This window comes from Nerophis lumbriciformis, linkage group LG37 (genome assembly GCF_033978685.3).
Source record: "Nerophis lumbriciformis linkage group LG37, RoL_Nlum_v2.1, whole genome shotgun sequence".
Lineage (NCBI taxonomy): Eukaryota > Metazoa > Chordata > Actinopteri > Syngnathiformes > Syngnathidae > Nerophis > Nerophis lumbriciformis.
In genome coordinates this window covers 2,061,416-2,087,615 of record NC_084584.2, presented here as the reverse complement: position 1 = coordinate 2,087,615, position 26,200 = coordinate 2,061,416, and the positions used below count along the sequence as shown (strand labels likewise).

Here is a 26,200-nt window from a genome sequence, read left to right as displayed (position 1 = left end):
TTGTGATGTCACTTCCTGTCAGCGCCCAGCGAGCCGCATGATTGGACGGCCGGTCTGAACCTGGAAGGCCATGTCCCCCCGACCGTCAAAGAGGAGGAGCCCCAGCAGGAAGACACTCCTCCGGGTTCCGAGCCCGAAGTCGCCGTCTTCCTGAGTGGCGACTTAGAGGAGTGGCCCGACGACGTCTGCGGCGCGTCGCCGCTCTCTGACCGCCACGACGCGGAGGACTCCGACTCAGACCCCCAGCCGGGGACATCCATGCAGACCGCCCGCGCACGTGCGGGCACACGCGGGCGGCGGAAACCCCGGTCCAAGCCCGCGCGGGACCACGGCAGGAAGGACAAAGCGGACAAGTCGTACACGTGCGGCATCTGCGGCAAGAGACTGACCCGCTTCGACGGCTACCAGAAACACCTGCGCGTGCACACGGGCGAAAAACCGTACGGCTGCGATGATTGCGGGCGGCGCTTCAGCGACAACTCCAACTACAAGCGACACATTCGGAGGCACAAAAGTCAGACGCCTCAAGACGGCGTCCTCACACACCTGCGCTACAACAAGTGACCACTAGATGGGGCCGGTTCCTCATCGTGCTACCTCAGTGACCGCACCTGGTCCGGACGCCACGAACCCCAAATCTGCCTCCGCGCCAAAATATTCAGACGTGTGCAATTTGGGGTGGAATCCCGCCTCACGTCACGCCCCCCACTTGACCTTATAAGGTAACGTCGCTCAGGAACCGCTAACGGAAACTGTCGGAATCATGGATCAAGACTTAACTACCACTTTTCTCTCCGGCATTGCGATTCCATTTGGGGGGTTTTGTTTATTTTTTACATAGGAGTCAAGGAGTCGCCATCCAGTGGACAACATGAGTAACTCAGTTTGAAGTGTGTTTACTTGAAAATGACCCAATCCAAACAACCTTCCCTAGTCATGGCGCAGGGAATTTTTTTTTACTAATCTGGTCACTAGGGGTGTAACGGTACACAAAAATTTCGGTTCGGTACATACCTCGGTTTAGAGGTCACGGTTCGGTTCATTTTCGGTACAGTAAGAAAACAATACATATTTTGGTTATTTAGTTACCAAATGTGTACCGGTAAACAATGGCTTTATCCTTTTAACATTGGGAACAATATAATAATTCTGCCCACTGTTGCGTTTTGGACCAGTTGATCCTCCCAGGGAATTCAAGTCACAATTCGCTCCCAAGTTCTTTCCGACACTTAAAAGCTGAGTTGAAAAACCACCAGAGACAGAATAGGTATTTTGTTGTATATTCTCAAAGCTTTGCCAATATACATTTTGATTGAGACCAGTCTAACCCTAGAACATTCTATTGCGCCCCCCCCCCCAAAAATGGTCTGTCTTCCCAACGCCAAAAACCTCTCTTTCCTTCCCCCTCCCTAGCCATAACACAAGCACAACGTCTCCCTAGCCATAATACATTCCTAAGAACTCAAGGTTAACACACACAGTTTGCTTGCTGACAGAGCATCAAGAGAAGAAATGGAAAACACCAGCTGTTTTCAAATATGACAAAGAAATGGAAGAAGTACAACCAGCTTTGCCAATATACATTTTGATTGAGACCAGTCTAACCCTAGAACATTCTATTGCGCCCCCCCCCCAAAAATGGTCTGTCTTCCCAACGCCAAAAACCTCTCTTTCCTTCCCCCTCCCTAGCCATAACACAAGCACAACGTCTCCCTAGCCATAATACATTCCAAAGAACTCAAGGTTAACACACACAGTATACTTGCTGACAGAGCATCAAGAGAAGAAATGGAAAACACCAGCTGTTTTCAAATATGACAAAGAAATGGAAGAAGTACAACCAGCTTTGCCAATATACATTTTGATTGAGACCAGTCTAACCCTAGAACATTCTATTGTGCCCCCCCCAAAAATGGTCTGTCTTCCCAACGCCAAAAACCTCTCTTTCCTTCCCCCTCCCTAGCCATAACACAAGCACAACGTCTCCCTAGCCATAATACATTCCAAAGAACTCAAGGTTAACACACACAGTTTGCTTGCTGACAGAGCATCAAGAGAAGAAATGGAAAACACCAGCTGTTTTCAAATATGACAAAGAAATGGAAGAAGTACAACTTAAATTCGGATATATGTAAATATCTGCCTCCGACACCACGTTAATCAACATTAAACTGCTTCAAGTTGTTCCGATTAAATAAAATGACTTTTCTTCTACATATAAAAAGTGCAACATTAAACAGTTTCAAGTCAACTCATCATGCTTCATTTATTACAGCAATTTGGGAAGCCTGTAGTTGATTTTTATTATGTAAATGTTATATTTTTATCAACATGTGGTAGCAGGGACCCTGCCATTCAAAACTAGGCTAATGATTAATGTACCGTATTTTCCGCACCATAAGGCGCCCTGGGTTAAAAGCCGCGCCTTCAATGAACGGCATATTTCAAAACTTTGTCCACCTATAAGCCGCCCCGTGTTATAAGCCGCATCTAACTGCGCTAAAGGAATGTCAAAAAAACAGTCGGATAGGTCAGTCAAACTTTAATAATATATTAAAAACCAGCGTGATGTGGGCGCGCATGGAGTCGTATATCAACATGGACGGAGCTGCGTGAAAAAAGCCACCCGGCCTCTTCGCGTAAACTTCCCTTAACCACTCGCTCATCTTTTCTTCATCCATCCATCCCTTCGAGTTAGCTTTTATGATGACGCCGGCTGGAAAGGTCTCTTTTGGCAAGGTCTTCCTTTTGAATATCACCATGGGTGGAAGTTTCTGGCCACTAGCATGGCAAGCTAGAACCACAGTGAAGGATGACTTCTCATTCCCTGTGGTGCGAATATTCACCGTACGTGCTCCCGTTGTATCCACAGTGCGGTTCACAGGAATATCAAAAGTCAGTGGAACCTCGTCCATGTTGATAATGTTCTCTGGCCGGATCTTTTTTTCAGCTATCTTGTTTTTACAATATGCACGGAAAGTAGCCAGCTTTTCTTGAAAGTCTTTAGGCAGTTGCTGTGAAATAGTAGTCCGTGTGCGGATGGAGAGATTGCGTCTTTTCATGAACCGGATCCCTGTCGCTTAGTAGGAGCCATTTTGTGGTCTTTACAGATGTAAACACACAAAGGAAATGAAACGTAATATCCGCGCGCTTCTTCTCCTTCTACGCGGGCGGGTGGTTGCTTACAGTAGAAGAAGAAGCGCTTCCTGCTCTATGGGGGCGGGTGCTTACCTTGGCGGTTGCTTGCGTAGAAGAAGAAGCACTTCCTCTTCTACGGGGAAAAAAGATGGCGGCTGTTTACCGTAGTTGCGAGACCGAAACTTTATGAAAATGAATCTTAATATTAATCCATATATAAAGCGCACCGGGTTATAAGCCGCACTGTCAGCTTTTGAGTAAATTTGTGGTTTTTAGGTGCGGCTAATAGTGCGGAAAATACGGTAACTATAGCTGAAAAAATAGTACAATAGCAATAGGAGAGACTATTCATGTAGGCTTAATGATGCACTTACACTATTATATCAACTATCAGAAACAGAAACTCTTCATTTAACATAATGTCCTTTTTTGCTGCTTCAACACAGAAAAAGGTAAAGTGAAATAACAGACAGACAGGGCTTTGCTGTCCGTAACACACACACACACACCGCAAAATGAGCTAACGTTACGCTAAAAGCTAATTAGCCTTCACCTCAAGACAGGACTGCGAGCGAGCTGAGATGCCTTTTATATTTCTAGAAGGTCAACGGGCTCATAGTGATGTTACTAGTAGTTGACTGGGAGGTGTTTATTATCATTTGGGGAGAGTGTGCTGCCTGATGATTACCTGCTAAACGCTAAGCACTGACTACCTGCGCTCTGAATACACAATGCTGGGTGTGTGTAGAGGACCGACAGAGAAGAGGTAGAAAGCGGAGCAGCTTGTTAAGACTTTAGCTTAGGCGGCTACTTCATATGTTGGTGTGGAAACTCGTTCGGTACACCTTCCGACCGAAACGGTTTAATACAAATACACGTACCGTTACACCCCTACTGGTCACACATAACACAACCTGCCCACTGAACTTTGTGTATTATTTTAAAAAAAAAAACATAACATGATTAACTCAGTTGGAAGTATGTTTTCTTGAAAATGTGTGCACACCGTTTACCTATATGACCCAATCCAAACAACCTTCCCTAGTCATGGCGCAGGGGGAAACAATCTACTAATCTGGTCACACAACCTGCCCACTGAACTTTGTGTATTTTTTTTTTTTTTAAACATAACATGAGTAACTCAGTTTAAAGTATGTTTTCTTGAAAATGTGTGCACAGCATTTACCTATATGACCCAACCCAAACAACCTACCCTAGTCATGACGCAGGAAAGAAAAATCAACTAATCTGGTCACACAACCTGCCCACTGAACTTTGTGTATTATTTTAAAAAAAAAACATAACATGAGTAACTCAGTTGGAAGTATGTTTTCTTGAAAATGTGTGCACGTCGTTTACCTATATGACCCAATCCAAACAACCTTCCCTAGTCATGGCGCAGGGGGAAACAATCTACTAATCTGGTCACACAACCTGCCCACTGAACTTTGTGTATTATTATTTTTTTTAAACAACATGAGTAACTCAGTAGGAAGTATGTTTTCTTGAAAATGTGTGCACAGCATTTACCTATATGACCCAATCCAAACAACCTTCCCTAGTCATGGCGCAGGGGAAAAAAATCAACTAATCTGGTCACACAACCTGCCCACTGAACTTTGTGTATTATTTAAAAAAAAAAACATAACATGAGTAACTCAGTTGGAAGTATGTTTTCTTGAAAATGTGTGTACAGCAATTACGTATATGACCCAATCCAAACAACCTTCCCTAGTCATGGCGCAGGGGGAAAAAAATCAACTAATCTGGTCACACAACCTGCCCACTGAACTTTGTGGATGATAAAAAAAAAATGTAACAAAGTGAGTATCTCAGTTTGAAGTATGTTTTCTTGAAAATGTGTGCACAGCATTTACCTATATGACCCAATCCAAACAACCTACCCTAGTCATGTCGCAGGAAAGAAAAAACAACTAATCTGGTCACACAACCTGCCCACTGAACTTTGTGTATTATTTAAAAAAAAAAAACATAACATGAGTAACTCAGTTGGAAGTATGTTTTCTTGAAAATGTGTGCACATCATTTACCTATATGACCCAACCCAAACAACCTTCCCTAGTCATGACGCAGGGGGAAACAATCAACTAATCTGGTCACACAACCTGCCCACTGAACTTTGTGTAATATTAAAAAAAAAACATAACATGAGTAACTCAGTTTAAAGTATGTTTTCTTGAAAATGTGTGCACAGCATTTACCTATACGACCCAACCCAAACAATCTACCCTAGTCATGACGCAGGAAAGAAAAATCAACTAATCTGGTCACACAACCTGCCCACTGAACTTTGTGTATTATTTAAAAAAAAAAACATAACATGAGTAACTCAGTTGGAAGTATGTTTTCTTGAAAATGTGTGCACATCATTTACCTATATGACCCAACCCAAACAACCTACCCTAGTCATGACGCAGGAAAGAAAAATCAACTAATCTGGTCACACAACCTGCCCACTGAACTTTGTGTATTATTTAAAAAAAAAAACATAACATGAGTAACTCAGTTGGAAGTATGTTTTCTTGAAAATGTGTGCACATCATTTACCTATATGACCCAACCCTAACAACCTACCCTAGTCATGACGCAGGAAAGAAAAATCAACTAATCTGGTCACACAACCTGCCCACTGAACTTTGTGGATGATAAAAAAAAAATGTAACAAAGTGAGTATCTCAGTTTGAAGTATGTTTTCTTGAAAATGTGTGCACAGCATTTACCTATACGGCCCAACCCAAACAACCTACCCTAGTCATGACGCAGGAAAGAAAAAACAACTAATCTGGTCACACAACCTGCCCACTGAACTTTGTGTATTATTTAAAAAAAAAAACATAACATGAGTAACTCAGTTGGAAGTATGTTTTCTTGACAATGTGTGCACAGCATTTATCTATACGGCCCAACCCAAACAACCTACCCTAGTCATGACGCAGGAAAGAAAAATCAACTAATCTGGTCACACAACCTGCCCACTGAACTTTGTGGATGATGAAAAAAAAATGTAACAAAGTGAGTATCTCAGTTTGAAGTATGTTTTCTTGAAAATGTGTGCACAGCATTTACCTATATGGCCCAACCCACACAACCTACCCTAGTCATGACGCAGGAAAGAAAAAACTAATCTGGTCACACAACCTGCCCACTGAACTTTGTGGATGATAAAAAAAAAAATGTAACAAAGTGAGTATCTCAGTTTGAAGTATGTTTTCTTGAAAATGTGTGCACAGCATTTACCTATACGGCCCAACCCAAACAACCTACCCTAGTCATGACGCAGGAAAGAAAAAACAACTAATCTGGTCACACAACCTGCCCACTGAACTTTGTGGATGATAAAACAAAAAATGTAACAAAGTGAGTATCTCAGTTTGAAGTATGTTTTCTTGAAAATGTGTGCACAGCATTGACGTATACGACCCAACCCAAACAACCTACCCTAGTCATGACGCAGGAAAGAAAAATCAACTAATCTGGTCACACAACCTGCCCACTGAACTTGGTGGATGATAAAAAAAAATGTAACAGAGTATCTCAGTTTGAAGTATGTTTTCTTGAAAATGTGTGCACATCATTTACCTATATGACCCAATCCAAACAACCTTCCCTAGTCATGGCGCAGGGGGGGGAAAAAATCTACTAATCTGGTCACACATAACACAACCTGCCCACTGAACTTTGTGGATTAGAAAAAAATCAGCATAAAACCTTAAAATTACACCCATTTAAATCCATTGCAAGGCATGATGGGAAAATATGCAAAACACTCTATAGTTGACTTCAGTTTTGTTTGATCATTCTGTTTTACTGCCCTGTTTGGAAACATCCATCCAGCCATAGTATGTACAAAATCTTTCTATGTAAATAACTCATTATGTGTGTATATGTGTATATATATATATATATATATATATATATATATATATATATATATATATATATACGGCATTATACTGGTGTGCTCTATAGTTTGGAAAATAGAGTAAATAAGAAAAAAAAGTTTTGTTTGTCATTTTGTGACACCGTGCTGTGATCCATGTACTTTGTTGTTGTTTTGAATAGCCCAAAATAAAATGTATCCCAATAATCCCAACATTTATGATTCTTAAAAATAAAAAGTTCAAAATGGCCCCTGAAGCCCTTGACCCTTGAATGAGCGCAAACAAAAAAAATACTTTCACTTTCTGTTAGCAGAGTTGTGGTACAAACCTGAAAAGGACTCTGAAGTCGTTCATTTTCCTGTTCAGGATTTCAGTTAAAAGGCCTCAATAAAAACTGCCTTTTTTTTTTGTTTGAAAACTTTTATTTAAAATCCAGATCCAAAAGTGGGAAAGTTCCTAGCCACATGCTAACCTCGTCTGTCAGCATGTGTTATTGCTCTTGCAAGAAGCCCCGCCCCCTTAGTCGGGTGACACATACCAATATGGTACAAAAGGTTCTGGTGAGGGGGTACCTCAGCCAGAGGGTCATGTGATGCAAAGTGGGAGGGGCTGTCTCTCAATGCTACCGTTGTCGGCGTCCCGATCAGAATGATGCCCAAAGAAGACGCTCTCTTTTCTTCTTCTTGAGCTCCGCCTCAGTAGTGGTCCTTTGGCGCCTCATAGAGCGCGGACGTGGCCACGTTGGGAAGGAACAAGGGTTTGGGTGGGACTTTGGGTTTCAGAGACACCGTCCGCCGCACAATGGCCGCTCGTCGGGCATGCGGTCCTTCGCTGTAGCTGTGTTGCCGCGTCAGACAGGCGCTGGCGGCAGGCGGCCCGTTGCTGCTGCTGTTGGTGTTCATCCTGGCCAGGAAGGGTGGCGCCGCACGCTGGTTGAAGCTGTGGTGACGCGGTAGGCCGCTGCCCATCTTGATGAGGGCATGCCGCTGCAAGTGTGCGGGCGAGGACGGAATCCCCGCCACAGCCTTGGCGGAGTTTGGACTGGGCATGTCCGGCCTTTTGCCGAGGCTTTCCCAGAGTAGCGTGGGGGCGCCGGGGTATGAAGTTGGTTCCGTCTTAGGGTGATGTTGGCCGCTGTCGTGGTGCTGGTTGCCTTGGCGATGATGATGCTCTGCTGAGGAAGAGGACGCGGACGTCAAGACTTTGATGCCTCCACTTCCTGAGGCGCTGACCTCTTGGATGTGCTTGAGCAGTTCGTCCAGCGCCGACACGTCGACCGGTGCCGGAGTGCAGGACTTGTGGCAGTGATGAAAGTCTCCTGTGGCACGCTCATCGCGCCAAACCTTGCGGTCCTCGCTACGGCTGTTGCCATGGCGCCTGGAGAGGGGGAAGGTGGGTTGAGACTTCCCCGAAACCGCCTCGATGGCGTCCGTAGCCTTCTCATAGGGATGTTGCCGTCCATCCTTGCTCATCGGCTTTGGGAATTCTGGGCTGGCGTCTGGCGTGGGAAGACCCGACATCTCACCGTCCTCCTAAGACGGAACACAAGTTAGAGACCTGGGTTCAGGTTCTGAGCGGTAAACACATGGGGACAGTCATAGGGAGCGAAAATGTCTTTGGAGAACACCTCGCACTCTTCTGAAAGTGTGAGGTCAAACCTCGTCTAGTTCTTCCACAGCAAACTCACTTTCTTTGTGCACGGAGAACAGAAATGAACCTTCCTCAAAAGTGTTCCCACAAGGGTTAGGGTTGGTATATATATGTCATTTAGCAACATTCATATCAAAAAGCAAGCACTTTAACACTTTTAGTAACAAAAAAAGCTGAATAAAAGTTCACGTTGTGATGTCACTTCCTGTCAGCGCCCAGCGAGCCGCATGATTGGACGGCCGGTCTGAACCTGGAAGGCCATGTCCCCCCGACCGTCAAAGAGGAGGATGCCCCAGCAGGAAGACACTCCTCCGGGTTCCGAGCCCGAAGTCGCCGTGTTCCTGAGTGGCGACTTAGAGGAGTGGCCCGACGACGTCTGCGGCGCGTCGCCGCTCTCTGACCGCCACGACGCGGAGGACTCCGACTCAGACCCCCAGCCGGGGACATCCATGCAGACCGCCCGCGCACGTGCGGGTACACGCGGGCGGCGGAAACCCCGGTCCAAGCCCGCGCGGGACCACGGCAGGAAGGACAAAGCGGACAAGTCGTACACGTGCGGCATCTGCGGCAAGAGACTGACCCGCTTCGACGGCTACCAGAAACACCTGCGCGTGCACACGGGCGAAAAACCGTACGGCTGCGATGATTGCGGGCGGCGCTTCAGCGACAACTCCAACTACAAGCGACACATTCGGAGGCACAAAAGTCAGACCCCTAAAGACGGCGTCCTCACACACCTGCGCTACAACAAGTGACCACTAGATGGGGCTGGTTCCTCATCGTGCTACCTCAGTGACCGCCCGCCTCAGACCGCACCCGGTCCGGCCGCCACGAACCCCAAATCTGCCTCCGCACCAAAATATTCAGACGTGTGCATTTTGGGGTGGAATCCCGCCTCACGTCACGCCCCCACTTGACCTTATAAGGTAACGTCGCTCAGGAACCGCGAACGGAAACTGTCGGAATCATGGTGTGCTAGGACTGCACGAGTCGGAGACAAGACTTAACTACCACTTTTCTCTCCAGCATTGCGATTCCATTTGGGGGTTTTTGTTTATTTTTTACATAGGAGTCAAGGAGTCGCCATCCAGTGGACAACATGAGTAACTCAGTTTGAAGTGTGTTTACTTGAAAATGACCCAATCCAAACAACCTTCCCTAGTCATGGCGCAGGGAATTTTTTTTTTTACTAATCTGGTCACTAGGGGTGTAACGGTACACAAAACTCACTTTCTTTGTGCACGGAGAACAGAAATGAACCTTCCTCAAAAGTGTTCCCACAAGGGTTAGGGTTGGTATATATATGTCATTTAGCAACATTCATATCAAAAAGCAAGCACTTTAACACTTTTAGTAACAAAAAAAGCTGAATAAAAGTTCACATTGTGATGTCACTTCCTGTCAGCGCCCAGCGAGCCGCATGATTGGACGGCCGGTCTGAACCTGGAAGGCCATGTCCCCCCGACCGTCAAAGAGGAGGAGCCCCAGCAGGAAGACACTCCTCCGGGTTCCGAGCCCGAAGTCGCCGTGTTCCTGAGTGGCGACTTAGAGGAGTGGCCCGACGACGTCTGCGGCGCGTCGCCGCTCTCTGACCGCCACGACGCGGAGGACTCCGACTCAGACCCCCAGCCGGGGACATCCATGCAGACCGCCCGCGCACGTGCGGGTACACGCGGGCGGCGGAAACCCCGGTCCAAGCCCGCGCGGGACCACGGCAGGAAGGACAAAGCGGACAAGTCGTACACGTGCGGCATCTGCGGCAAGAGACTGACCCGCTTCGACGGCTACCAGAAACACCTGCGCGTGCACACGGGCGAAAAACCGTACGGCTGCGATGATTGCGGGCGGCGCTTCAGCGACAACTCCAACTACAAGCGACACATTCGGAGGCACAAAAGTCAGAGCCCTAAAGACGGCGTCCTCACACACCTGCGCTACAACAAGTGACCACTAGATGGGGCTGGTTCCTCATCGTGCTACCTCAGCGACTGCCCGCCTCAGACCACACCCGGTCCGGACGCCACGAACCCCAAATCTGCCTCCGCACCAAAATATTCAGACGTGTGCATTTTGGGGTGGAATCCCGCCTCACGTCACGCCCCCACTTGACCTTATAAGGTAACGTCGCTCAGGAACCGCGAACGGAAACTGTCGGAATCATGGTGTGCTAGGACTGCACGAGTCGGAGACAAGACTTAACTACCACTTTTCTCTCCAGCATTGCGATTCCATTTGGGGGTTTTTGTTTATTTTTTACATAGGAGTCAAGGAGTCGCCATCCAGTGGACAACATGAGTAACTCAGTTTGAAGTGTGTTTACTTGAAAATGACCCAATCCAAACAACCTTCCCTAGTCATGGCGCAGGGAATTTTTTTTTTACTAATCTGGTCACTAGGGGTGTAACGGTACACAAAACTCACTTTCTTTGTGCACGGAGAACAGAAATGAACCTTCCTCAAAAGTGTTCCCACAAGGGTTAGGGTTGGTGCGTCCCAGTACTTAAAGTCGAACAAGGTAGTGGGCGGTACCTGGCAAAGGCTGAGTCGAGCTTCTCCCAGAGGAAGGTTGTGGTGCGCAGCAATGAAAAGGTGCGACTCTGTGCCTGCGCCGGGGATGAAGGAGGTGTACGCCTTTGGACAGGTGGACATGTCTGTCTTCTCGTCCTGAGGGTGACAAACGTTCTGTGAAAATAAAAGCTCACTTCCTGTATTGATACACCCCCCCCACGAAACATGTACCTCGGGCTGTCCATCCAGGAGGCTGTTCAGCTTGGCGAGAGAGCGCAGAGACAGGGCAGGTGGCAGCGCCACTTCAGGGTCCTTAGACAACTTCCTCTTGCGGTGCTTGGAGCTGCGGTCGCAGTAACACGACGCCAGGAAGGCAGACAAGATGACGCCCAAGAAGAAGGCTAGCAGCACGCAGGCGAGCAGCAGCGTGTAATGCACGTGAGCGGCTGACTGCTGGTCCACATCAGGAAGACGCTGGACCCCTGCAAGACACACCCAAGATGCCTGCTGGTGTGGAAGTGCGACTGCAACAGCAAGAGAAAGTCCTCCATCCTGGATACTGAAGGTTGTGTGTGCATTAGAGATGCGCGGTTTGCGGGCACAACCGCGGAGTCCGCGGATCGGGCGGATGAAATTTTAAAAAATTAGATTTTATCCGCGGGTCGGGTCGGGTCGGGTCGGGTCGGGTCGGGTCGGGTCGGGCGATTGAAATAAAAAAAAATTAGATTTTAAATAGATTCAGGCGGGTGGCAGTTAAACCAATTGGTAAATATATATACATAGTTAAATGTTGTTACCCACATACGAAAAACGAGCAGGCACCTGCAGCATATGCCACAACAGAAGAAGAAAAAAGAAAAGAGATGGACACTTTTACGGAGCGGAGAAGGGACGCCTCGCCGGGGTCCGGGACCGAGGCCCCTTCCCCCGAGAGGGCCCCACCGGGAGCCGTAGCTGAGGCGATCCGCGAGAAGGGCCCGACGCACGTCCAGGGTCACCACCGCGCCCACCGCACCGACACCCCGCCTCGTCCGCCTTCGCCGCGGCCGGTGTCACGAGCAGCTTACCTGCCCGCCACCCCCCGTGGCCGGGGGCTCGTAACAGGGGTCACTCCGCGCGCTCCGCCCGCGCAGCTTACCTGCCCGCCACCCCTGTTGCCGGGGGCGCGTAACAGGGGTCACTCTGCGCGCAGTGCGCTCACGAAAGGGGTGGGGCTCACCCTGGTTGATATAGAGAGCAGGACGGTGGCCATGGAAGTCGGAACCCGCTAAGGAGTGTGTAACAACCCACCTGCCGAATCAACTAGCCCTGAAAATGGATGGCGCTGGAGCGTCGGGCCCATACCCGGCCGTCGCCGGCAGCGAGACGCGCTTGGAGGTGCGCTCAGCGCGGCTCCCATATGATTGCGCACTGGTGTGCGAATGTCTGTACTGCATTGGATCAGTCTCCTTTCTTTAACAGGCAAAAGCTTTATAACCTCACCATACCTGCCAACTTTTGAAATCAGAAAAACCTAGTAGCCAGGGTCCAAGGGCCGCAGGCCCCGGTAGGTCCAGGACAAAGTCCTGGTGGAGGGTTCAGGGCTTCGCCCCCCCCGACGCAAAATGATTATTAGCATTCAGACAGGTTAAAATGTTGCTAAAACCATCACTTTTCTATCAGTCACAGTGACTTTTCAAAACAAAAATCATATGGGTTGATTGACATGTTTATTCTGTAAGCTAACTTCAATAGTTTGAAATTATTTTGACAGTTAATGCCAGTTATCCTGTCAACCTTTCACAAGACTTCAATTTGTTCATTGAAAGTATAAACACTTTTTACAGTAAACAAATGGTAAAACAGTACTAAACAATTCCATTAAAAAAAAAATTGGTGTCATTATTAACTTTCTGTCCAAGCTTGTATAATCTACTGCCTTGTTCAATTGTAAAAAATATTCTGTGCCTAAAATTCACATTTCTATCACAATTATCATACTGTAAACATGGTAAGCTAACTTCATTACAATTAATAGTCCTGTCAATAGCATGGAATTACAATTCAAATGTAGTTTTTTTGTAAGCCTTTCAAAAGAATTCAAAATATGAAAAATGAATGAAAATGAATTGAAGCCATCAGACACTTGAAAAGTGGCACATCACATCTCTAATGTAATCATTTGAACTTTTCAACAGAAATAGCACTGCAAAAATATTAAGGACATACTTCTGTATTTTGGTAGTTATGCTGTCAACATTTAACAAGATTTCTTCAACTTGGACTTGAAAGCATAAATAGTATAAACACTTTTAACAGTATAACAGTACTAAACAATTCCAATAGATAACATTGGTGTCATTACCTTTTTGTGGCTAAAATCCAAATGTATTCTATCAGATTGATCATACTGCAAAAATGATATGGTAACTTTATGATAAGTTTACTTGAAGTGGCATAAAACACTGAAAGTGATTGTTCCTATAACCCCTTTGTTTCAAATGTTTGTTCCACTTGTGGCAGTCGGGCACCAGCATACCGTCTTTGACAACTTGAAGTGGCATAAAACACTGAAAGTGATTGTTCCTATAACCCCTTTGTTTTAAATGTTTTATGCCACTTCAAGTTGTCAAAGACGTGCTGTGAAACACAGCCGACAGGATTGCGCACCAAACACGAAGCAAGGCCAAAGCGCATGCATGGTGCAGGAGAACAAAGGACTTCTTTCATTTAAGGTTTGTGATAAACCATCAAACTCATTCGTTAAAAGGACTCTATAGTAATATAAAGCGAGTTTTTCTGGACATTATCATGCAAGAAAAGTTTATTTTTGGGACCGCGATCACCGCGTAATGATTTTTAAAGGTTGCATTACAAACATTTAACTGTCCCATGTGATCATGCCAGTGTGATTGGAAGTCCATGCTCAATTATTGCCTCCGTAAATAAAACTTCGGCATTTATCACATCCAAAGAATCTGTTTGGGCGACGGAAAACCTTGAAAGTTTTCCACTTGTATCGCTAGCAACGGCATTACACTTGTGTTTTTTTGTCCCAACGTGGTCTTTTATATCCATCCATCCATCCATCCATCTTCTTCCGCTTATCCGAGGTCGGGTCGCGGGGGCAGCAGCCTAAGCAGGGAAGCCCAGACTTCCCTCTCCCCAGCCACTTCGTCCAGCTCCTCCCGGGGGATCCCGAGGCGTTCCCAGGCCAGCCGGGAGACATAGTCTTCCCAACGTGTCCTGGGTCTTCCTCGTGGCCTCCTACCGGTCGGACATGCCCTAAACACCTCCTTAGGGAGGCGCTCGGGTGGCATCCTGACCAGATGCCCGAACCACCTCATCTGGCTCCTCTCGATGTGGAGGAGCAGCGGCTTTACTTTGAGCTCCTCCCGGATGACAGAGCTTCTCACCCTATCTCTAAGGGAGAGCCCCGCCACCCGGCGGAGGAAACTCATTTCGGCCGCTTGTACCCGTGATCTTGTCCTTTCGGTCATAACCCAAAGCTCTTGACCATAGGTGAGGATGGGAACGTAGATCGACCGGTAAATTGAGAGCTTTGCCTTCCGGCTCAGCTCCTTCTTCACCACAACGGATCGATACAGCGTCCGCATTACTGAAGACGCCGCACCGATCCGCCTGTCGATCTCACGATCCACTCTTCCCTCACTCGTGAACAAGACTCCGAGGTACTTGAACTCCTCCACTTGGGGCAAGATCTCCTCCCCAACCCGGAGATGGCACTCCACCCTTTTCCGGGCGAGAACCATGGACTCGGACTTGGAGGTGCTGATTCTCATCCCAGTCGCTTCACACTCAGCTGCGAACCGATCCAGTGAGAGCTGAAGATCCTGGCCAGATGAAGCCATCAGGACCAAATCATCTGCAAAAAGCAGAGACCTAATCCTGCAGCCACCAAACCGGATCCCCTCAACGCCTTGACTGCGCCTAGAAATTCTGTCCATAAAGGTTATGAACAGAATCGGTGACAAAGGGCAGCCTTGGCGGAGTCCAACCCTCACCGGAAACGTGTCCGACTTACTGCCGGCAATGCGAACCAAGCTCTGACACTGATCATACAGGGAGCGTCTTTTATATCGCTAATCGAAAAATCTTGTCTGCACAAGGTGCAATTCGCGTAGTTTTCACCCTTTTTTTTTTTAATGAATGAAAAACCGTATTTTTTATCACTGCAACCGTAACCCGGAATAGGTTGATGAAAACCGTACGAATTACGGGAAAACCGGAGTAGTTGGCAGGTATGCCTCACTAATGCCTTGCATCGTCTATATTAGATATATAACAACGGGCGGGTGCGGGCGGATGGCGGGCGGGTGCAGGTCTGATCAAATGTTACATCGGGTGGATGGCGGATGGTTGACGACTTTCTGATGCGGTTGCGGATTAAATAATTGCCTATCCGCGCATCTCTAGTGTGCATGCAGTGGCGCTGGTGGCATCAACCGGTGGCAGGCCTCACCGTATGCAGAGTCAGCGGGTGACTCCTGGTCACGCGAGTTCTCCAAGATGTCAGCTGCAAAACCACAAAGGAGACTTTGAAGTTGTGCACTCGTCGTCATGGCAATAGCCATGGCGCGTCTCACCGTTACAGCCAGCAGCAGTTGAGTGGTCGCCCCCGATGTCTTGTTCGAACCCCGCCCTGCAGTGAGGGGGGAGGTGACGTGTCAGCAGAAGTATATTTCAGAGTTTAACGCCCACACGGATGATGAGACCTCAGATTACCATCACACCCAAAATTGAAAAGTAAAAGAAGCTCTAAGTCTAAATGGACGGCAAACCATGAAGTTCTGAACGTCAACTCCAACAAACCAAGAAGGTTGATACATTTCTAGGAAAGAGACAGGAAGTGACCCGTACTTGAAACCTGGCGCCATGTTAGTGCAGCTCCCTGTGCGCAGCCAGATGCAGTACGGGTCATGAGAGGTCAAACATGCCCTGCAAGAAAGAAGACACGTTATTGTGAAAATCCCCATGCGCTGTTTACATGACGACTAGTAGCTATAGAAACCTATAGAAAGGCTTTTAATTTGAAATGACTGAGCTGAGAGAAGAGTTTTTCATTAATAATAATAATAATAATAACTGGGATTTATATAGCGCTTTTCTAAGTACCCAAAGTCGCTTTACATGTAGAACCCATCAATCATTTACACCTGGTGGTGGTAAGCTACTTTCATAGCCACAGCTGCCCTGGGGTAGACTGACGGAAGCGTGGCTGCAATTTGCGCCAACGGCCCCTCCGACCACCACCTATCATTCATCATTCAATTCACCGGTGTGAGTGGCACCGGGGGCAAAGGGTGAAGTGTCCCGCCCAAGGACACAACGGCAGCGATTTTTGGATGGTAAGAGGCGGGGAGCGAACCTGCAACCCTCAGGTTTCTGGAACGGTTGCTCTACCCACTACGCCATGCCGCCCCTTGATTGATTCTCAGCTTCCACGTAGGCTGAACGCGGACTAGATATCAACTGATCGTAGACCGGATATGGACTGTATGCAGACAGGATATGGACGGAACATGGCCAGGATACAGACTGAACGCGGACTCGATATGAACCGAACACGGACAGCACAAGGACTAAAAGCCGACTGGATACAAACTGGATGCAGATTGGATACGGACTGAACGCAGGCGGTATACGCACTTGATGCGGACTGGGTACGGACTGAACTCAGGCAGGATAGGGACTGTGGCCTTATGTGTTTGATTCGTACTTTTTGCAGGCACCATGTCTGCTGCAGCGGCTAAGCGGCACTCGGATGACACAGCTGCTGAAGGCCACAAACAAGGCGTGATGGTCCTTGTCCAGCTCCAGGCCCAGAACCTTCCTGTCTTGTTGGTCCTGAATATCACACCTGCAGGTAGGCGACAGGTGTAAAACAAATACTACAATGGGATACCTTCGGGACAGAAGAAGCCTTTTACCTAGACGGATCATAGGCGTCTATGTCCTCCAGAAGTTTGGATCCAATAGTGTCATTGGGAAGCATGCCGGTCAAAACCTTCAGGACTCTCCCCTCGTCCGAGCCTAGGAACATGACGGTCCAATCCTTGTTGGGGCCGGCTGCCACGTCCACCACAATCTGGGTCAGCTTGAACCTGTGAGGAAGACAACACGATGTCCAGTTTGTCCTGTTTAGAGTCTACTAACGGCAAACAATCTAATGCCTCTTCTTCCTTTGTCTGAGCCTACCGATGGCCGGTGCGGGGGAAGGTGAAGGATTTCAAATTAAAAGGCATGAATAAACCATCACTGAGGAATGAGGATGAGATAGGACAACAAGGTGCAAGATTTGGGAGCCAAGCCTCCTTCCAACTCCAGAATGCTATTAGGTATTACTGAACAGTCCACTTCATCATTTTAGTACGCAGTAATGCATCTGCCATTTTGTTTACGATGCAAGTAGACAACGGAGGTCGTAGACTAGAAGACCTCGACTACCTGTCGGACGTCCTGGTGAAAAAAGGCCGGTGGTTGACGGAGGGAACAGCTTCGTCCATCAGAGGGTACGACTTGATAAACATCAGCGTCTCGTCCGGGAACTGAACGGAAGACTTAAAGTTGGCGGCCGGGCCGTCGCCAGCACACGACCCGGGTCTGCAACACGTTTAGAGAATGTGCAGCGTTAAGCGATACCGTTACCTCCAGCAGTGGGGAAGAGTTGACTCTGTAAGCTCTCACCTGGGTTTGGGAACCTGCTCATCGGGTACTGGAGTCCACGATGAGTCGCTGTTCCGCTGCTCTTTGAACCTTCCGTTGAACACCTTCTCAATGTCATCCATGTAGAACGCACAAACTGCAGAGCCGGGGATGCTGCCGACACGCAAGCGACAACGTTTTCGACACCTTGCTAGCACCAAATATTAGCAGGCGAGCATCAACATCAAACTGCCAGTTCTCTTTGTCACTAACCTGTTGGCCTGCGTGGTGAAGACACCGACCACGGCGGGCCTGCCGTTGATCTGCAGCACATTGGTGAATGACTGCAGCACGTCAAAATAGAAGAAAGAATCTCCCGGAACCGAACAGTTCAGACGGGCCTGCGCCAAGACCAAAAGGTGGGTGGAACAACAGGTCTTTTTATTTATTTCAAGTGACTACGGTCATGTGTCCTGCCTCACTTCCCTTTGTATAAACAGACTGAGAGTAAGAGATGTAGGGGTCACCTTCAGAAAGGAGGTCCAGTACTTGTCCAGAACTCTTGGGGAGCCGCCATTATCATTCTTACACACTCGCGCCACCCGAGAAAACACAACCTGCCGACAGACAAGTGTCCGGTCCCAATTGGATTGCCATCTTTGCATACTAATGATAGCGCCCGCGTACCTTCCCCAAGGCGGTGTACTCCACTGCTATCTCACGCAGGAAGAAGTAAACGTAGCTTCCGTAGTCAATGGCGTGCAGAAAGTGCGGCTCTGTGGGAACCCATCAAGGTTGGTATTTTTAAGTGGGCGGCATCTTCAAAACCAATCCCCGTGTCACGTGACCCACCTCGGAGCCACTTGGAGTCGTACTTGACCGTCCTCAAGACGGGCCGCCCGTCTCCGAGGCTCCGGTAGATCACGGCGTCACTGGCAAGGAAGTCGGTCATGGTGGCCGAGTAGAAGTCTCCGCCTATTGCAAAGGTCACATGATCAGTTTGGCACGACAAAAGGGCGGCAGTGATAAAAGAATCTTCTACTGCGAGCGACTTCACCAGCAAACAGTCCCGCGATGGACTGACCCGACTCGAAAGGACAACGAGCCTGGCCCGCCAGGTCCGGCCCCACCTGCTCCAGCGTGGTCATCTGTCACCAAAAAAGGAGTGAAGTGTCCGTCCGGTCACATGAAGAAGGTCAGAGGTTTTGTTCACCTTGTAGTTCCGACAGGTGGGGTTGAAGGCGTTGGTCCCGCAGGCAAACAGGGTCTCGTCGTCTCGTGCCACCAGAACTTTGACGTAGTTGAAACATTCGTCCTAAACCGACGGAGTCACGTTCAGCATGACAACCACTCATGGCAGGAAGACGTCTGCTAACTCACGCTGTTCTTTCCTCGGACCGCACACTTGCTGACATCTTTGGAACGCCACGTCAGCGTCTGAAACAAATAGTCATGATGTAGTCATAGGAACATCATACGTCATAGGAACGTCATAGGAACCTGAACGCCACGTCAGCGTCTGAAACAAATAGTCATGATGTAGTCATAGAACAGGAAGTACTTTCTCAACACGCTCTTAGAAGGAAGTAGTCCACAGTTTTCTGGTCATGTTGTCTGCGTCGACGCAGGGAACAAAGCTACACTACCACTACTACTACTACTACTACTACTATTACCAGACTGCTACTACTATTACCAGACTCCTACTACTACTACTACTACTACTACTACTATTACTATTACCAGACTGCTACTACTACTACTACTGTTACCAGACTGCTACTACTACTACTATTACCAGACTGCTACTACTACTACTATTACCAGACTGCTACTACTCCTATTACCAGACTGATACTACTACTACTACTATTACCAGACTGCTACTACTATTACCAGACTCCTACTACTACTACTACTACTACTACTACTATTACTATTACCAGACTGCTACTACTACTACTACTACTACTACTACTACTACTACTACTATTACCAGACTGCTACTACTACTACTATTACCAGACTGCTACTACTCCTATTACCAGACTGATACTACTACTACTACTATTACCAGACTGCTACTACTATTACCAGACTCCTACTACTACTACTACTATTACCAGACTGCTACTACTATTACCAGACTCCTACTACTATTACCAGACTGCTACTACTACTATTACCAGACTGATACTACTACTACTACCAGACTGCTACTACTACTATTACTACTACTATTACCAGACTGCTACTACTATTACCAGACTCCTACTACTATTACCAGACTGCTACTACTACTATTACCAGACTGATACTACTACTACTATTACCAGACTGCTACTACTACTATTACCAGACTGATATTACTACTACTACTACTACTATTACCAGACTGCTACTACTACTATTACCAGACTGCTACTACTACTACCAGACTGCTGCTGCTACTACTACTACTACTACTATTATTACCAGACTGCTACTACTACTACTACTACTACTACTACTATTACCAGACTGCAACTACTTCTACTATCACTACTACCAATACTACTACTACTACTACTGCTACTACTACCAAACTTCTACTACCACTACTTCTACTACTACCAGACTGTAACTACTTCTACTATCACTAGTACTACTACCAGACTGCTACTACTACTGTAACTACTTCTACTATTAGTACTACTACTATACTGTTACTACTACCTGACTGCTACTACGACTACTACTATTATACTACTATTACTACCAGACTGCAACTACCAATACTTCTACTCTTACCACTACTACTATACTACTACTACTACTACTACTATACTACTTCTACTTCTACTACTATACTACTACTACTACTACTACTACCAGACTGCAGCTACTACTACTATTTTTACTATCACCATGCTACTACTATGGTAACTACTTCTATTACTACTATAGTACTACTACTACCAAACTGCTACTACTACTATTTCTACTATCCCCATGCTACTACTATGGAAACTACTTTTACTATTACTACTACTCTACTATTACTACTATGCTACAACTACTATACTACCACTACTACTACTACTAGTACTATACTACTGCTACTACTATTACTATACTACTACTACTACTATACTACTAGTACTGCCACTATACTACTACTACTATTACTATGGCAACTACTTATACTACTACTACTACTATTACTACTATGCTACAACTACTATACTACCACTACTACTACTACTAGTACTATACTACTGCTACTACTATTACTATACTACTACTACTACTACTATACTACTAGTACTGCCACTATACTACTACTACTATTACTATTACTATGGCAACTACTTATACTACTACTACTACTATTACTATGTCAACTACTACTATACTACTATTACTACTACTACTCTACTATTACTACTATGCTACAACTACTATACTACCACTACTACTACTATACTACTAGTACTATACTACTGCTACTACTACTATTCTATTAGTACTGCCACTATACTACTATTACTATGGCAACTACTTATACTAGTACTATACTACTACTACTAGTACTACTATTATTGTCAACTACTACTATACTACTACTACTAATATTACTACTACCATACTACTAGTACTACCCCTATACTACTACTATTACTATGGCAACTACTTATACTACTACTACTACTATACTACTACTACTACTATGGCAACTACTACTTCTTATACTACTACTACTACTACTACTATACTACTACTATGGCAACTACTACTACTACTACTACTATACTGCTACTTCTACTACTATACTAATACTACTACTATACTACTTCTACTACTACTATACTACTGCCACTACTACTATTCTACTTCTCCTACTACTATACTACTACTACTACTATACTACTACTACTATACTACTACTACTAGTACTACTACTACCATACTACTACTATAGTACTAGTATACTACTACTACTACTACTACTACCAGACTGCTACTACTACTATTTTTACTATCACCATGCTACTACTATGGCAACTACTTCTACTACTACACTATTACTACTATAAATATAGTTCTACTACAATACTTCTACTTCTACACTATTACTACTATAACTATAGTACTACTACAATACTTCTACTACTACACTATTACTACTATAACTATAGTACTACTACAATACTTCTACTTCTACACTATTACTACTATAACTATAGTACTACTACAATACTTCTACTACTACACTATTACTACTATAACTATAGTACTACTACAATACTTCTACTTCTACACTATTACTACTATAACTATAGTACTACTACAATACTTCTACTTCTACACTATTACTACTAGAACTATAGTTCTACTACAATACTTCTACTTCTACACTATTACTACTATAACTATAGTTCTACTACAATACTTCTACTAGTACACTATTACTACTAGAACTATAGTACTACTACAATACTTCTACTACTACACTATTACTACTATAACTATAGTTCTACTACAATACTTCTACTACTACACTATTACTACTAGAACTATAGTTCTACTACAATACTTCTACTACTACACTATTACTACTAGAACTATAGTTCTACTACAATACTTCTACTAGTAGCAGGCCGGCCGAGGAGAGTTGTGAAGAAGAAGAAGAAGAAGAAGAAGAAGAAGAAGAAGAAGAAAGTGACTCACCAGTTGAGGGATGAAGTTTTCTGCTGCTGTGCTCAAGTTGACTGCAAACACCTGATCCCTGACACACACACACACACACTTTCACTACCTTGTCGTGTGTGTGTGTGTGTGTGTGTGTGTGTGTGTGTGTGTGTGTGTGTGTGTGTGTGTGCGCACCTGGCAGTGATGAAGAGCACGTGGTTGACACGTAACATGCCCTGGTAGTCCAGAGCGAGTGTGTGGTTGTCCAGCGCTGCTCTGAAGGCGGCGTAGTGACGCGACTCTGCGGCGAGACCACACAGTGACTGAGCTGACAGCGGGGACACGCCCACCGCTCGCCGCTCGCCGCTACTCACGCTCCCGCTCCACCACGCTGATTGGCTGCAGGTCCGCTGGGAAAGAGTCCAGGCAGGAAGACCAGGAAGACACCAGCAGCAGCAGCAAGGTCAGCGTCCACGTTGGTCGCCCGCCAGACATCTTGCAGGAGAGGAGGCGGGCTTCAGAGGGTCATAGTGGGCGTCGCCTAGGCGGGGAGAGAAGGAGCATGGACTAAGTGTGTGTGTGTGCTACGCCAGGAACATGGACACCAGTCTGGAACGTGGACTAAGTGTGTGTGTGTGCCACGCCAGGAACATGGACACCAGTCTGGAACGTGGACTCAGTGTGTGTGCGCCACGCCAGGAACATGGACACCAGTCTGGAACGTGGACTTAGAGTGTGACCACAGTTGGGACATCTTCACAGTAAAGTATGAGATAAAACACTAACTCCTCCAGCTGGAGTTTTCCAAGGTACTAATCCACTTGACTGGGATTTGAACCCAGGCCCCGTTTGATTGGGAGTTAGCTGCTTGAACCACTCAGCTATCCTTGGTCTTCACATGTACAGAACTCGGGCCCCAATGACATATTTCATTGAGAAGCTGTCTCAGTAAGCTATGAGATCAAAAACTAACTCCTTCAGCTGGAGCTTTGTAAGTGACTGATGGACCTGAACCCAGTCCCTGGCTGCTTTACCCACTCAGCTATCCCGGGTGGTCCTGGATGAAGATTCCGGGCCTTAATGACATAGTTCATTGTGGAACCTGTCTCACTAAACCACTATGGAAGTGAAACAAAACACTATCTCTTACGGCAGAAACTTTGTTAGTTACTGATGGACTAAACACAACACCCGTAGGGAATAGAGGTGAAATAAATGACTATGACTAAGTTACTGATGGACTAAACACAACACCCGTAGGGAATAGAGGTGAAATAAATGACTGACTAAGTTACTGATGGACTAAACACAACACCTGTAGGGAATAGAGGTGAAATAAATGACTATGACTAAGTTACTGATGGACTAAACACAACACCCGTAGGGAATAGAGGTGAAATAAATGACTGACTAAGTTACTGATGGACTAAACACAACACCCGTAGGGAATAGAAGTGAAATAAATGACTGACTCTAAGTTACTGATCAATCGGACAGGGATTTGAACCCAGTAACTGTTGTTGGGAGCCAACAGGTTTGACCACTGAGTACAGTCATGGGATGTGTCAGTAAAGCAGGATGCAAAACTGACTCTTCAGGGATTGTAAATGATCATTTGAACTGCCTCGGAATTGAACCTTGTACCCTTTACTGCGAGCCAACACCGCCTTGGAATTAGACTAGCCCGTACCGCGTTGGAATTGAACCCAGTACCCTTTACTGCGAGCCAACACCGCCTTGGAATTAGACCAGTACCCTTTACTGCGAGCCAACACCGCCTTGGAATTGAACCCAGTACCCTTTACTGCGAGCCAATACCACCTTGGAATTGAAACCAGTACCCTTTACTGTGAGCCAACACCGCCTTGGAATTTGACCAGTACCCTTTACTGCGAGCCAACACCGCCTTGGAATTGAACCCAGTACCCTTTACTGCGAGCCAACAGTCGAAGCCACTGAACTATCCTAAAGAAGATTTCTCCTCAGAGACAAAACTGACTGGGAAAACTGTGAGCAAAGTTTAAAAAAAAATAGGGATTCAAACCCACCACCACATATTATTATTATTATTATTATTATTATTATTATCAATATTATTATTATTATATTATTGTTTCCATTATTATTACTATTGTTATTATTATCATTATTATGACTACTATCATTACCAATATTATGACTACTATCAATATTATGACAACTATCATTATTATTATTATTATCATTATTATGACTACTATCATCATTATTATCATTATTATGACTACTATCATTATTATCATTATTATGACTACTATCATTACCAATATTATGACTACTATCAATATTATGACAACTATCATTATTATTAACATTATTATGACTACTATCATCATTATTATTATCATTATTATGACTACTATCATTATTATCATTATTATGACTACTATCATTATCATTATTTGGACTACTACCATTATTATTATTATCATTATTATGACTACTATCATTATTATTATTATCATTATTATGACTACTATCATTATTATGACTACTATCATTATTATCATTATCATGACTACTATCATTATTATGACAACTATCAATATTATGACTACTATCATTATTATCATTATTATGACTACTATCATTATTATGACTACTATCATAATTATTATCATTATTATGACTACTATCGTTATTATTATCATTATTATGACTACTATCATCATTATTTTATCATTATTATGACTACTATCATTATTATGACTATTATCATTATGACTACTATCATTAATATGACTACTATCATGATCATTATTATGACTACTATCATGATTATTATTATGACTACTATCATTATTATGACTACTATCATGATTATTATTATGACTACTATCATTATTATGACTACTATCATGATCATTATTATAACTACTATCATTATTATGACTACTATCATGATTATTATGACTACTATCATGATCATTATTATGACTACTATCATGATTATTATGACTACTATCATTATTATGACTACTATCATGATCAATATTACGACTACTATCATTATTATGACTACTATCATGATTATTATGACTACTATCATGATTATTATGACTACTATCATGATTATTATGACTACTATCATTATTATGACTACTATCATGATCATTATTATGACTACTATCATTATTATGACTACTATCATGATTATTATTATGACTACTATCATTATTATGACTACTATCATGATCATTATTATGACTACTATCGTGATCATTATTATGACTACTATCATTATTATGACTACTATCATGATCATTATTATGACTACTATTATTATTATGACTACTATCATGATCATTATTATGACTACTATCATGATCATTATTATGACTACTATCATGATCATTATTATGACTACTATCATGATTATTATGACTACTATCATTATTAAGACTACTATCATGATCATTATTGTGACTACTATTATTATTATGACTACTATCATGATCATTATTATGACTACTATTATTATTATGACTACTATCATGATCATTATGACTACTATCATTATTAAGACTACTATCATGATCATTATTGTGACTACTATTATTATTATGACTACTATCATGATCATTATTATGACTACTATTATTATTATGACTACTATCATGATCATTATTATGACTACTATTATTATT

At 44.7% G+C, this 26,200-nt stretch overlaps 2 protein-coding genes and 1 long non-coding RNA gene across 3 annotated transcripts in view; 1 reads left to right on the top strand and 2 right to left on the bottom strand.

Annotated features, from left to right (window-relative positions):
- The window catches only part of LOC133577204 (uncharacterized), a 30,556-nt gene extending 27,932 nt beyond the window's left edge, over nt 1-2,624 (top strand). The window contains exon 2 of the mRNA XM_061930837.2: nt 23-2,624. Within this exon, the coding sequence (XP_061786821.2) occupies nt 23-564 (542 nt within the window). The 3' untranslated portion in view covers nt 565-2,624. The remainder of the gene's footprint in view (nt 1-22) is intronic.
- Nucleotides 2,625-4,088: 1,464 nt separating this feature from the next.
- On the bottom strand, nt 4,089-5,031 carry LOC140677599 (uncharacterized). Its single transcript, XR_012049370.1, has 2 exons — nt 4,918-5,031; nt 4,089-4,399 (listed from the first exon to the last, which is right to left on the bottom strand). It is a non-coding gene; the product is annotated as an uncharacterized lncRNA (long non-coding RNA).
- Nucleotides 5,032-7,450: 2,419 nt separating this feature from the next.
- Nucleotides 7,451-26,200, bottom strand: part of LOC133577598 (semaphorin-6D-like) — a 28,713-nt gene continuing 9,963 nt past the window's right edge. The window contains exons 3-22 of the mRNA XM_061931598.2: nt 22,889-23,055; nt 22,710-22,815; nt 22,554-22,611; nt 19,224-19,280; nt 19,057-19,158; nt 18,901-18,991; nt 18,696-18,818; nt 18,531-18,619; nt 18,371-18,460; nt 18,117-18,244; nt 17,886-18,017; nt 17,646-17,801; nt 17,129-17,302; nt 16,918-17,058; nt 16,059-16,136; nt 15,785-15,840; nt 15,661-15,714; nt 11,430-11,680; nt 11,220-11,354; nt 7,451-8,572 (exon numbers count right to left, since the gene is read on the bottom strand). Of these exons, the coding sequence (XP_061787582.2) occupies nt 7,736-8,572; nt 11,220-11,354; nt 11,430-11,680; nt 15,661-15,714; nt 15,785-15,840; nt 16,059-16,136; nt 16,918-17,058; nt 17,129-17,302; nt 17,646-17,801; nt 17,886-18,017; nt 18,117-18,244; nt 18,371-18,460; nt 18,531-18,619; nt 18,696-18,818; nt 18,901-18,991; nt 19,057-19,158; nt 19,224-19,280; nt 22,554-22,611; nt 22,710-22,815; nt 22,889-23,009 (2,979 nt within the window). The 5' untranslated portion in view covers nt 23,010-23,055 and the 3' untranslated portion in view covers nt 7,451-7,735. The remainder of the gene's footprint in view (nt 8,573-11,219; nt 11,355-11,429; nt 11,681-15,660; nt 15,715-15,784; nt 15,841-16,058; nt 16,137-16,917; nt 17,059-17,128; nt 17,303-17,645; nt 17,802-17,885; nt 18,018-18,116; nt 18,245-18,370; nt 18,461-18,530; nt 18,620-18,695; nt 18,819-18,900; nt 18,992-19,056; nt 19,159-19,223; nt 19,281-22,553; nt 22,612-22,709; nt 22,816-22,888; nt 23,056-26,200) is intronic.